Source organism: Bos taurus, chromosome 2 (genome assembly GCF_002263795.3).
Source record: "Bos taurus isolate L1 Dominette 01449 registration number 42190680 breed Hereford chromosome 2, ARS-UCD2.0, whole genome shotgun sequence".
NCBI lineage: Eukaryota > Metazoa > Chordata > Mammalia > Artiodactyla > Bovidae > Bos > Bos taurus.
In genome coordinates, this window is record NC_037329.1 from 52,562,947 (window position 1) to 52,577,594 (window position 14,648).

The 14,648-nt window shown below is 37.4% G+C and overlaps 1 protein-coding gene across 23 annotated transcripts in view; it reads left to right on the plus strand.

Moving 5' to 3' along the window:
- Positions 1-14,648, plus strand: part of GTDC1 (glycosyltransferase like domain containing 1) — a 496,188-nt gene that overhangs the window by 190,792 nt on the left and 290,748 nt on the right. For all 23 annotated transcript variants that reach the window (XR_009490748.1, XR_009490749.1, NM_001076035.1 and 20 more), the window contains one exon: positions 1,540-1,713. Coding sequence is in view for 21 of the 23 variants with exons in the window: in NM_001076035.1 (NP_001069503.1) it covers positions 1,540-1,713 (174 nt within the window). In the remaining 2 variants the exon portion in view is untranslated. The remainder of the gene's footprint in view (positions 1-1,539; positions 1,714-14,648) is intronic.

Below are 14,648 nucleotides of genomic sequence, written 5' to 3' on the forward strand. Positions count from 1 at the left end.
TTTTTCATTCCACTATGTACTGATAGTAGGAACTTTGTCTCAGTAAACGCAAATTAAACTAAACTTAGGATTTGTTATGATAGTCCTGCTCTGTAAACTCTATCTATTCATTTGTGTTTTGCAGTCTTGTGGACTTATGTGTCTTCTTTTCAGTTTTCTTGATGTTCTTTTTAGAGTGAAATAAAACTGTTTCCTCTTTGATCTTATACACCTTATCAAAGCATTTGTATGCATCATGTTGAGATCCAGGGACACTGAGACATGGAATCATTGCTTAAAGCAATGAGTGCTATTTTAAAAAACAAAACAATGATTTATTAAAATGGTTTTTTGAGTCATAAAGGAAACATAGTACATATTCCTGTTTTATCCAGTTCACCCACGGTTATCATTTGTGTTCATTGGTTTCCCAAAAAATGTTGTACGCAAATTTGGAAACTACTGACATATTTATGATACATAAACTTTGTTTTTACATTCCCTTCTAACTATATATTTTAGATTATTTTTAATTTAAAAAAAGTGCTAAGGAGAGGATCACAGCATTTACATCAAAAGCAACAGCCAGTATTATATTTCTCTTGTTTAATTTTGAAGGTTCATGGTGTTATGGTCCTTTATAATATATTATGTAATCAGTAGGACCTAGTGGTATGGATTTCTGGATCCATTTTCACCAGTTTCTTCTATTGCTCTGACTCCCCCAAGTCTAATATAATAATAGAATAAGTTACTTGTAGAGTTCTCATATAATCCTTTCTGTGTATGTAGTCTCAGAACTTTCAAAAACCTAACAGTTTCTTAAAACAAAGGTTAAAATGAGAAATAGACTTTAACCACATGTTATGAAGGTATGCTCTAGTGTGAAATAATTTTATCTGGATTAGTCTCCTTAAAGGCAGTGAAAAGTATGCTAACTTTTTTGTTCTCCATACTGTGGTGTAAATCAAAGTACATCACTGACATAAAAACTCAACATGGGTAACTGGGCCACAGAGAGAAAGGTCCTCATGTTTTTGGTGACACTACAGAAAATTCCTGGCATTGCAGGAAAATATACTTAGGTTTGAAGCCTCATAAGTGAGAGTGTTAGTGGCTCAGTCATGTCCAATTCTTTGCAACCCCATGGTATGTAGCCTGCAAGGCTCCTCCGTCCATGGAATTCTCAAGGCAAGAATACTGGAATGAGTAGCCGTTCTCTTCTCCAGGGATCTTCCTGGATTGATCCCAGGTCTCCTACATTGCAGACAGATTCTTTACTGTCCTCATACAATCCCATTAAATCACTGAATTCCTTTCCTGCCTTTCCTCTCTGATGCCTGCCATCTAACTTCCCTTGATATAAGGCTAATGAAAGTAACTTATCTGTTAGGATCATTTTGATAAAAACCAAGAAGTGGAGAGTTCTTTGCAAACCCAAGATTCAGTAAAAACTGTAATTAATGAAGAAGTCTTTAAGCTTCTTCTTTATAAAAGAAGTTATAAAAAGAACTGAATGAATGTGGGCTCACCATATGCATTTATCCTTTCCCTTTGCAGCCTGGTGGCTGATGTGGTGGTATTCAACTCAGTTTTTAATATGGAGTCATTTCTCACTTCTATTGGAAAATTCATGAAGTTGATTCCTGATCACAGACCCAAGGATCTGGAAAGCATCATCAGACCCAAGTGCCAAGTTATTTACTTTCCCATCAGGTTTCCTGACGTGAGCAGGTCAGTGTGACTCTATTTTCAATATTCTGTCATAAATTATTCCCCAAATGTATAAAAATAGGTGCTATTCTTGCCAGTTAGCTTTTTCACATAAGCATGGTTAGAGAATTGAGTACTCTTTTACCTTTCTGTGATTTATAAATCATGTGTCCAACCTATCACTGAATGGTTAATTCCAATATTAAGTTCTTCTTTTCTTTTCTCTTCTATTTGTTTGCCAAAGAAAGGTGCTTTGGCTTTTAACATTGACTGTTGTTTCTTCATTTGTTGTTTTGATACAGAAGTCATCGTCAAGCATATGTCCCAACCTTTTATTCAGCTTATTCCCAGTGGTTTATATGTATAATAGTAACTCCTAAGTAAGTCAGTGTTAAATTTTACTGCTTAGATTACTTTCATTTCCCATGCTGTGTTTCCTTCTCCTATTTTTTATTATTTACATTATTTTAGTAAAGAATTTGGTATTTTATATTGGGTTGAAATGCATTTAATTGCTATTTCTTTTTCTCAGTCACTAAGGATATTTTTATTACCCTTATCACTGGGCCCACCCTGAATTAGCAATGGATGATGTGGCGCAAAGGGAACATTCTAGAATTCCTTTTCACTTTTGATTAAACCTAGCAAAATTGTTTTTACTGCCACCAGAAATATATCCCCCTTGTGAATAGAAACTTTACTTCAGTCGGACTCATACTAGCTGGGGATGCTGCTGCTTTGTAACTGACTGTGTCCTTAAAAAAGAGCTCAGGGACAGCTGTTTCTTCCCCATCCTTGAAGACAGGAGACAATTTATTGTCCACGCATGCTGTGTAGGAGGTCGGCATTAGTGTCTATGTTCTGGACTCAGTTCACCCGGATTTTGCTGTGGGGACACCCACTCTTCCACACCCCTAATACTGATTTATTTGAGTCTTACTAGTTAATACTGCACTGAAGAAAATTCTACCTAATACCAAATCAAGCTATGAGTCATAAAGTTTGTTAGACCACCTTGCCTAATCCTTATTTTCTGGAGTTCAGAAAACAGAACGCCAGAGAAGCAGACGGGCTTGTACTCACACTGTTGATTGTTGTCAGAGACTGGATTCAAATTTAGATTCTATGACTTTTGATTCAATTTTCTGTTTAGTTTCTAATCTTCCTACTAGTACAGGTCATTTGTCAAAAATATTTAATGATCTATTTACATTTTTGAAAACTGTAAAGCTAAGTGAAACTAAGATCACAGTTGATTTTCATATGTATGTACATGTATGTACATATGGTATATATTTGTAATCCATAATTTTCATGTGTGATGAAAGAATGTCAGTGTCTAAAAAACACAATGGTTATGCTTTAGCTCTGTCTCATCAGCTAGAATATAACTTATACTTTAGGTCATATTTTTTAACTTTATTTTTGACATTCTTTTAAGTTTTTCATATAATAATATATCATTAAAATGTGCATCTTTAAGTGAATAGGTAGTTATAGTACATCTTAATTTTTATTTCTATAGAATTTCAAATAAATAATGTTTTTCAAATTCATTTGCATCTGATAGAGTCCTACAATATCCTATGTTTAATACACCTGTGGCAGTTGAATAGTTTATTAATTTGGACTGTATTACCATAAATAAATCTAGCTAAATGGAAGAAGGTTAAGAAATATTGTGGCCAAGATAACATTCATAAGCAAGGTCTTAGCCCAGAGTGTTATTTGAATTATTTTCAAATGGTAATTTGCTTTATCCAACCCAAACTCATATAGTGTAAGTAAGTGATTATTTGCATGAATGACAATCATTCTAATGCCTGCAGTCTTAAAAAGAGTATTATTTTGTTGAGATGTTGAAAAATATTTAGTAATGCCAAAGGCAAATAACCAAGGTGATTAAAAATAAAATGACTTTTGAATGCTTCTACTTTCTCTCTATACAAATATTATAGTCATGGCAAAGTTGTATTAAATTTATAAACAAAGCAGAACATATACTTGAATGATTAATATAATGTACTATAATAATATATAATATAAGGGGTAATAACAGGGAAGGGAAAAAGCCATATTTTAGCAAAGTATATGAGGACTTCTAAAGTTGATAATTGTTCAAAGTCAGAACGTCCAACTTTGAGATTGAAATCCAGTATTGAGCTTATAGTACCTGCTGTTACCTGTTGCCTTCCTTACCCTTACACTGCCTCATTCTCAAAGGCCAGAAAAATAGTAGCAAGGATGAATATTCACTTGAAAATATTTCATTATATGTATTAAAGCATTTTGGGAAGAGAAAGCTCTTAAATACCATAGTTAGGCATGCACATATTTGAGGCTTGACCACCCCTGGTGGCTCAGAAAGTAAATAATCTGCCTGTAATGGAGGAGACCTGTGTTCAGTCCTTGGGTCAGGAAGATACCCTAGAGAAGGAAATGGCAGCCTACTCCACTGTTTTTGCCTGGGAAATCCCATGGACAGAGGAACCTGGAGGACTGCAGTCTGTGGGTTCAACAAAGAGTTGAACACAACTGAGCAACTAATGCTTCCACTTTTACTACTAGCCCTGTAACCCATGCAAGTACAAAGACCTTGAGTTTAGGTTATGATTATATTTACCTTATCACCTCATAGGCATGATGTAGCAATTAAATGAAATAATATGTGCCAAACGTCCAGCCTGGCACATAACAGAACCTTAATAAAGATTGTATGGGATATGGCTCAGACGCTCAGTTGTGTCTGACTCTTTGGAACCCTATGGACCGGGGCCTGCCTCCATGGACCTCTGTCCACAGGATTCTCCCAGCAGGAAGACTGGAGTGGGGTGCCTTTTCCTCCCCCAGGGCATATTCATGACCCAGGGATCAAACCCATGTCTCTTCTGTCTCCTGCATTAGCAGGCAGACACTTTACCATTAGCGCCACCTGGGAAGCCCTTAATAAAGATTAATTCATCTTGTTAACTCCTTCATCCCCATTGTTTTATAACCTAGCACATTTATTGCAATCTGAATAAAGGGGACTGTCTTCCCATTTTCCCTCTCTTAACATGTGATAACAGAGAAGTATTCTGCCAAAGGAACAGTCTAATATAAATAGGGAAATTCCTTTATATATTCTTCTTATCACCCTAATATAAGCAGCCTTTTGGCCTTACCAGAACCAACTATCCACTGATGTTAAGGAGCCAGCTCATCACTTTCATTCTTCTTGTCCTAATTTTGCTCCTCCTTTTTCCAGTTGAACTTCCATATTCTGTCACTGTACCTCCTTTCTTGTGTATACTCTCAAATCTTTTGCACCTTTTCAATTTGATTAGGAGAAAAACCTCCGGCCATACTTACTGCTACTGCTACTGCTAATCACTTCAGTCGTGTCCGACTGTGTGCGACCCCATAGACAGCAGCCCACCAGGCTCCCCCATCCCTGGGATTCTCCAGGCAAGGACACTGGAGTGGGTTGCCATTTCCTTCTCCAATGCATGAAAGTGAAAAGTGAAAGGGAAGTTGCTCAGTCGTGTCCGACTCTTAGCGACCCCATGGACTGCAGCCTACCAGGCTCCTCCGCCCATGTGATTTTCCAGGCAAGAGTACTGGAGTGGGGTGCCATTGCCTTCTCCGGCCATACTTACTAGCCCACTCTAAATTCATGACCCCTAAATCTAGATGGAAACTTCAAACTGGATGGCGAGTATACCATGCTTCCCCTCTTATTTATAACTATTTATACATTTTCCTTTCCTTGTAAGCTTTTAATAACAAATCTTCAGACTTCTTTCTCAGATAATGACTGAAAAATAAAAGCAATCAGAAGAGAATATTTTTACACTGCCACCATCACATCTACCATTTTGTGCTTCTGGATGCATTTTTTTTTTTTTTAATCTTCACACCTATAACTACGGATGGACTGACCTTGTTTCTGTCTAAGGTCCAGCTCCATTTCTTTGTGGGAGCCCATCTTCCTTGCTTACCTAAAAATTAACTTTTCTAGTAATTTTTTTCTCTGATCTGCATCATCCATTTTCCTCTTTTCTGGATGGTTCCTATTAGCATACAAAAATGCTATTTGTTTTACATCTTAAAAACATTCTCTTTTGATTCCAGTTCTTTTTCTGCTACTGCCTCATTTCTTTCTCTCTCTTAATAGCAAAACCTCTAAAAAAATTTTTTTTCTCTCTCAATATCAAAAGCTCTAAAAAAGTCTTTTTTTTTTTTCAATTTCATTCCCACTGTTTTCTCTTGAAGCTGCTCCACTGCAACTGTTTTTGTCAAGGTCACTGATGACTTCCATGCCTGTGGTCAGTTCTCATTCCTCGTCTTACATCACACATCAGCAGCATGGGACACACTGTGACATAGTCTTAAAGGTGGCTCCTAGGACACAGGTTCTGCTTCTCAGGATTGTTGCTGGTTTCTCAATATGACTTTGATCTTTAGCTTTGAACTGGCCTTTAGCACTTTTGAAACTTAAGGGATTAATGGAGGAAGAGCCCAGGATTGAAATGAGAAGATTAGAGTCAGAAGGTCATCAATGAGAGAATTATCCTGTGGGACAAAGGGAAGAGAATTTTAAGGAGATGGCTTAGGCTAATGGACTGTACCAGCCCAGCTCCTCTGTCCATGGGATTATCCCATCAAGAATACTGGAGTGGGTTGCCATATCCTCTTCCAGGGGATTTTCCTGACCTAGGGATCGAACACACATCTCTTATGTCTCCTGCCTTGGCAGAGGTGGATTCTTTACCACTGAGCCACCTGGGAATCCCTTTAAGGAGATGGGCAGTAGCTAATTCAGAGGAGTGAAATTAAATAAAGTGATGACTAAAGCTATGCTTGAATTTGACACTTAAAGGGACAGTGATACCCCACCTTGCATTCTGTTAACTCACAATAAAATTTCCTAATTTTTTTGGTAGCCAGAGAAACAGACTTCAAGTCGAAATGAGATCTCTTTTTCTTTCTGTCTCTTTCTCTCTCTCTCACACAATCAGGCCCTGCTTATTTTAAAAATGAAGGCACCAGGGCCCAGAGAAGTTTTGTGTCTTCTGGTAATCACACAGCTAGATAGAGACAGGAACTGGAACTGAAACTGGAACTCCTATCTCAAAACCTCCATCCAGTGTTCAGCCCATCACTTATTGTAAATGCAATTTCGGAGGTCTTGATTATCTGATTTTTCAGCTGACAGCAGATTAACAGCATCAAATTGGGGGTGCGATAAAGGCAGGCTCACTGACAGCAGTAAAAAGTGACAGCTGACTGACAGCTTGACAACAAGGGAGGAGAGAGATAAACTATTAAAAAAAATATATGAGAAGTGAAAAAGCATAGCAGCCTGGAGCCATTGTAGGGCAGGGCAGGCAACTCTGCACACTGAAGAACCCTGCAGACATTTCTCCATGATTGTACAGCTTGTACATCTAATAGATGACTGTGATTTATTAAGAAAGGTTAAATGGTAACCAGTAAATTCTCTTTAAAAATATAGGGAAACTCATAACCTACTTTTGGCAGAAATTATAAATGACAGCAAATGAAGCTAAATGTCATGTCTTACTCTGGGATGTACATGAGTCATATTCACCTAAAGGAAGATAATAAACATCTGACCCCTTTTCATGCAGTTGCAGTGTCTGTAAGCTTAAGTGAGTGGGAAACATTTCAGTAAGCTACTTCTTTTTGGATCTTTCTAACTGAAGCCTTTTCATGCACCAGTTCTCCCTTTGCTGTTAGGGTGTTTATATTGGCTTCCTTGAAACTGAAGGCATCAAAGCCTGCCAGATGATCAGTAGTCAACAAAACTGATTTTGTCATATTAATACCACGTCTTAGTCCTTTTGGTCTGCTATAACAAAATACCATGGATTGGGTGGCTGGTAAACAATAGAAATTTATTTCTGACATTTCTGAAGACTGGGACGTCCAAGATCAAGGCGCTGGCAGATTTGATGTCTTGTGAAGGCCTGCTTTCTGATTCATAGATGGCTGTCTTCCCACTGTGTTCTCACATGATGCAAAGGGCAAGGGAACTCTCTGTGGTTTCTTGCATAAGGGCACTAATCTCATTCATGAGGGCTCCACCCTCATGACCTAATCACCACCCAAAGTCCTGCATCTCTTAAAAGCATCATATTAGGAGTCAAGATTTTGACATATGAATTTTGAAGAGATAAAGACTATCAGCTTGTAGCATGCCAAAAGATAGATAGATGTGATCTCAAGACTTAGTGGGCTGAGACTTATGACTAGGAGGAAGACTAATCTGTGTTAAAGGATATAGGTTAGATTGAAAATTAAGGAATTTTTACTTCACATTTCTTTTTTTTTAAATTTGTTTATTTTATTTTTGGTCCTGGTTTCTGCATGAAGGCTTTCTCTTCACAGTGGATATCATCTACTTCAAATACCATTCGGTTGGATTAAAGACAAAGAGAGATAAATGCTCAGGCTCTCAAGGCTGGATGCTTATATGTATTTGTCACTTGCCTGCCTTCTCTCTTACATTTTATTGTGAAAAATGGGGGCTGCTCTTCATTGCCATGTGTGGGCTTCTCATTGTGGTGAATTCTCTTGTTGCAGAGCACAGTCTCCAGGTTCACGGGCTTCAGTATTTGTGCCTCGTGGGCCCTAGAGCTTGCAGACTCCAGAAGTTGTGGTCTACAGGCTTAGTTTCTCCGTGACATGTGGCATCAGGGATTGAACCCATGTCCCCTGCATTAGCAGGCAGATTCTTTATCACTGCATCACCAGGGGAGTCTACTGTGCATTTCAAGAAGGCAGATTTCACATAAAACTCCATGGTGCTGACGATGTGTGATAGAGAGGGAAAAAAAATGGAGCAGTTCTGCAGCTTACTGAGCTGGATATTGGCTAAAAGAAACCAATATTTTCCTACTCTAAGTCATGTAGCTGTCATAAAAGTAAAGCCTAGTAGAACTAGAGAATTTTACGTATCCAGGCCTTTGTGCAAGTCTCAGTCTTACAAAATCAGAACATCTGAGGAATCTGCAACTTGCTTTCTGACAATGTCATCTTCAGAAGGTAGAGCTAGCCGTAACAGCTAACCTTCCTGAGTCTTAATTTAGCCCGACATTATGCTAAGTATATTATACATATCTTAGCATAATATTCTCCCAACAATTCTAAAAGATAATTCCATTTATAGTTGAAGAAAGCCAGCCATAAAGAATATAAGTAACTTTTGCCTCATACAAATAGTAAAAGTATAGCCAGAAATCAAACATATTTTTTACCCTGTTTTGAAACCCAACCTCTTAACATGTTTTTTTTACTACCTGTCCTCAAAAGAGAGGTTTTGGTCCCAGATTGGCTTTGGCTTATTGTTGTTTAGTTGCTGAATTGTGTCCAGCTCTTTTGTGACCCCATGGACTGTAGCTGGCCAGGATCCTCTGTCTATGGGATATTCCAGGCAAGAGTACTGGAGTACTTTGCCATTTCCTTCTCCAGGGGATCTTCCTGACCCAAGCATTGAATGTGTGGCCTTTGGCCCATCTCCTGAAATAGCAGGTGGATACTTTACCACTGAACCTCCGAGGTTGACTGTGCTATGCTTAATCACTCAGTTGTGTCTGACTCTTTAGGACCCCATGAACTGTAGCCCACCAGGCTTTTTTATAACAGTACTGGAGTGGGTTGCCATGCCTTCCTCCAGGACTAGGATTGACTCAGTTTAGTTCAGTCACTCAGTTGTGTTCTACTCTTTGTGACCCCATGGACTTCAGCATGTCAGGCTTCCGCTGTATATCACCAACTCCCAGAGCTTGCTCAAATTCGTGTCCATCGAATCCGTGATGCCATCCAACCATCTTATCCTCTGTCATCCCCTTCTCCTCTTGCCTTCAGTCTTTCCCAGCTTCAGGGTCTTACTAGTGAAGAACAAATGACTTATATAAGAGAACTGACAGCACATTGAATGAAAGAGATCACGTCATGGTAATGTTATGAAAGAAGGGATTCAAGGTCTTAGAAATCAGACTTTTAAAAGATTGAAGTTTTGAAAAAGAGGATACCTGAAAAGGAATGATCAACTTTTAAAGCAAAAATATTTATTGAGTTTCCTAATGGAGAGCTGTCTGTGAGGCCGGAAGTATGAATCCTGGCCCTGTCACTTTCTATCCAGTGGGCTTAGGAGAGAACCTCAACCCAAGTCCAGCTCACTCCTTTTGAAAAGGACATCATACTTTTCCTGACTTGAGGACGAATGAATAATTTTCAGAAAGAATTCTCATAGTCAGGTTGAAATTTTACCTAAAGAAGCAGACTAGGAAGAATATGTCAAAGAAACAGTTAGAGGTGCATACCATTATTTCATGTCTAAGAAAACTCTTCTTAAAAAAATTTCTAGGTATCTTGCCATTTATCCAAACTCTCTTCTCTTACAAGCTAAATTATAGCATGACACCTGTCTTACAGGGGCAGTCCCCGATCTGTCACATTAGGTGTTAAGGATGGGGTTGACCACATCTGCACAGCATCAGACTTTTCTTCCATCTGTCTCTCCTGTAAGATTTGTCACTGAGGGAGTAGCCATGATTTTTATGTAACTAGATCATCCCCACCCCACAACAGATTGGACCATGAGAATGGATTGTAGAAATACAGTGAATTACAAAGTGGCATCCCTTATCCTCGAAAAAGATCTTGTTTTTCCAAGGAATTCCATCAGGGAGCTTCACAGTAGATACCATCTACTTCAAATGCCATTCAGTTGGATTAAAGGTGAAGAGAGATAAACGCTCAGGCTCTCAAGGTTGGATGCTTGTATGTATTTGTCACTTGCCTGCCTTCTCTATCCTGTTATAATGTGAAAAATGGGTTTAACTTTTTTATTATGGTTATATATAATTCATGTAAAAAGATCAAATGTATATTTCCAGTGGTGACCTTAAAAAAAAATCATTTATTTATTTTTTCATGAGGGGATGAACAGATATTGTATCCTTAGGATTGAAGTTTGGACTTGGAAATAATTGAAGCACGTATACTTTGGATTGAGAAATATTTGCTTATCTGTTTCAACACAAAGAATATAAGTATCAACCGCACTGTGATTATTAGGACAAAATTTTGTTCCTGTGAGCATTTCACTATTTACATATTTCTATTTTCCAAAATATTGGGTTGTCAGAGTAACCATAGACAAGAGTGGATTTTACCTGTGAGATTTCTCATTTCATAGGTTTTAGTTTCTGAGTTGTTGTTGTTGTTGAGTTGCTAAGTTGTATCAGACTCATTTGCAACCCCATGGACTGAAGCCTGTCAGCTTCTCTGTCCATGGGATTTCCCAGGCAAGAATACTTGAGTGGCTTCCCATTTGGAAGTTGGGTTATATGAAAAGCACCTCTGCTTTCCTCCTTGTATTTTTGACAGCAAATAAGGGAGGAGGACAATGTTGGTCATTTGGAATAATCTCATTTATTGAAACTAAGAATTTCCCTGCACATTTCTCTTCCCCTTTTCCCATGCAGCTAAAATGTGAAACCAAAACAGAGGTTTATGGACTTTGCCTATTTTAGAAAGAAAAAATGGAGAATTTTAAAAACAGTGTGAAAACTTTAAATGAAAATGCTCAGGCTGTGCAAACAAAGGCTAGGAGCCTAAGGGCTTTTTGAAGAATTCTTATTAAAGAAAACACTATTTTACATTGCAAAGCAGATGTGTCAGAAAACAACAGCAGATCTGAAATTTGAGAATTTGTGGATTGATGGGACAGAAGGCAGCCCCCATGGCTCCCCACTGAAAACTTTTTGCTTTCTGTAGTCAAGAGTTTTTCTTTTTGGGGGCCTTGCCAGAAAACACCTTAATCATCCTACCACATGTGGGTCATATTTCTCAGATATTTTAAGAAAGTATTAGTATTTGATGTATTAATAAAACTATTGCCTTTGTTCTGTGAAATAATGAAGTGGGTATTATCTTTTTGAATATTAATCTAGGTCTGAAGTAGAAGAAAAGTTTTGCTTTTATAAATTTAAACATATCCATATTTGCTTACAATTATTTTGGCACTCCAAAATGAATGCAAAATGTGTTTCTTTTGAAAGTCATTAAAACATTTTTTAATAGAATCAATGTACTAAAAGAAAAAGTTTGATAAATCACTCCAGTGTTCAATACCACTCACTGTCAAGAAATCTCCTTTATATCTAATGCAAATATTTCATGCTTCATTGTATTGTAACCATCTTCCTTTTCCTCTTCTTAAGAGAAGAAAGTTTGATTTCTGCATATATATATATATATATATATATATATATATTCCTCTGTTGGCTTGAAGTTAATAGGACACACTTGCTTATTTAAAGTGTACTTTTTAATGAAATTACTATCCATGTTGATGCCTAATTATCACAGATTTCTTTTCTCTTGTACTTTAGATAACAACAATAACGTCACCAAAAAAAGCACTCTCAATTCATCAGCAACAAAAAAAGCCTATCCTTTGATTATAGGATGATTTACCTCTGTTTTCCTTAAGTATAGAGAACATTTGACATGATTTTAAATCAGAGATTTGATGTACATTTTTTACTTTCTCCTAGTCCTGTCCTAAGAGATTTGGGAGGTCAGAAGCAAAGGTCACAGATCACAGGAGAGAGAAATAACTAAAAACCCAAGAATATTCTCAGGACTGCATCATCAACTCAAAGGGAGTCATGGAGAAGGGCTTCTGCAAAATATTGCATGAATATCATGCAATAAACTCAAACCATAGTTGGGGGGAATTCAGTGAAACGTCTACTTAGACTCTCTTTTCCTCTTTAGACTTAAAGGGCATCTCTAAGCTTTCCATCTGGAGGAGGAATTGGCAGCTCACTCCAGTATTCTTGCCTGGAGAATCCTGTGGACCAAGGAGCCTAGTGGGCTACAGTCCTTGGGGTTGCCAAGAGTTGGACAAGACTTAGCAACTCAACAGCAACAAAAAGCTTTCCATAGCACAATGAATGATTATTATTAGCACAAAGCCATCAAGCAAGAACAAATTGTGTTATATACTGTTTATTATAGGAGGGCTATGTGACTCTTTAGAAAGATTTCAGGTGAATTACTTTGGTGTTTTAAAAATCAAACTTTGGTTTTCTTTCTAAAATCACTTATTCAAATCATTCCATTCTGAGGAGTGCTGAATTAATGATGGGAGTCAGCAATGTGGTATACAGAGATTCTAGTTTGGCTTATACCACTTATCACCACCGTTCAACCTAAAGTAAATATCTTGCCTTCCAGAGCTTCAGTTTTCCCGTCTGTAAAATGGAAATTGAAATAATACCTGTGTCTTAGGCTTATTATGAAGATTGAGCTAATTGCTACCATATGCTGACTGAGCTCAGTGCCTACAACCTAAACAATGTTACATAAATGTTAGTGGTTTTATTACTTTTACCATTATCACCATTGTGATTTTCTGTTGGCAGGATTTTAGAAAAGTTTGCCTATTCAGTATGACTCCAAGCTCAAATGTAAGGGAGTTGGCGACTCCCTTCAGTAGGGTTCTGAAAACCCTAGCAATTTTATAAGATACCTGAGGATCTCAAGTTTACTACTAATGCAAATAAAGATAGGGACTGTTTTGTATCTTCTCAATCCACATGACAACAGCCAAATGTAATAATGTACCCGTGGTAGCACGCAAGGAGGAAAGACACTTGTGCTGCTGTCCACATCTGAGTGGCACCTATAAAATATGTACATTTCTTGTGGTACTGCTGTGTGGAATGGTGAGAGGGTACAGAAGGCACTTTAGTTGTTTAGTGTTCTTTTAAAGAAAACTGGGGTTGTTTCAGAAACCTTGCCATTAAAAAAATAAACAATTTGGAATGTACCATTCAACAAGAAGCTACTAGAATAATCTCTTAGCCGGAATGGCTTATTTCCAAAGAAATTCCAGATAAAAAAGTTTATTTTATAGGAAAGTCTTTAAAAATGTGTTTCAGAGTAATTGGATACAATAACATATATTTAACAGTAATTTGATTCTTTGAGATTTTATTCACACTATTGTTCACCCATCATTTATTAAAATCTGGTTATTTGCATAACTTCGAAATGGGTATAATAATACATAGTCCGCAAACCAAAAGGGTTAATGAGCCCAGTATATTATAGGCTCAAAAAAAATGATTGTCATCTGTGGACAAAACCCCACTTGAAATATATCTAGAAATAGGCAGTTGAGAGTCTTTAAGAGCTCTCAAGTTCAGCCAGTCTTACTGGACACTTAACTATAGGAAAATATGATTGACTGTAAAAGACAGTGATGGCTTAACAACAGAATGTATTAACAGAAGAGCTGCAATCTGCATGAAATATACAATACATGTAAACATAAGGTTCAAGAATCAGAAGAAAAGGAAAAGAGATGTGGAATCTAGAAGATGAGTCATAATAGAAGTATGCCCTCTTGAAGAGGAGAGAAAATTCACCATGGCATTATTAAAATATCATCCCTATGAATCCAACCCCCTTTGCTGTGATTCTGCAATCACCAAGCAATATTCTGTTTATTACTGCATCCTTCCAAGCAACTTAACTGCAGAAACTAGAATCCTCAATGTGAGAAGTGAATATCTGGATATTGGAAGGGAATGTTCTCCGGAACTCAATAAATTATGGCTTTTAATAACAGTAAGAGAAAAAAAGCTTGTATGGTAAATACAAGGTATTTTGGAATGTAAAGATATATAAAACAAGGTCTTTAGTTGTAAGAATTTTGTGTAAATGATAGGCATAGTCAGGTGACTCCAAGTATAAGGTAGAAAAAAACAGTACTTGCTATCTCATTTGAGTGGAGCCGTAAAGACCTGACTAAGCTTTGGGCATAACAGCATCATTTATCAAGTGCCTTTTCTGATCGTGGACTTCCCTGATAGCTCAGTTGGTAAAGAATCCACCTGAAATGCAGGAGACCCCAGTTTGATTCCTGGGCT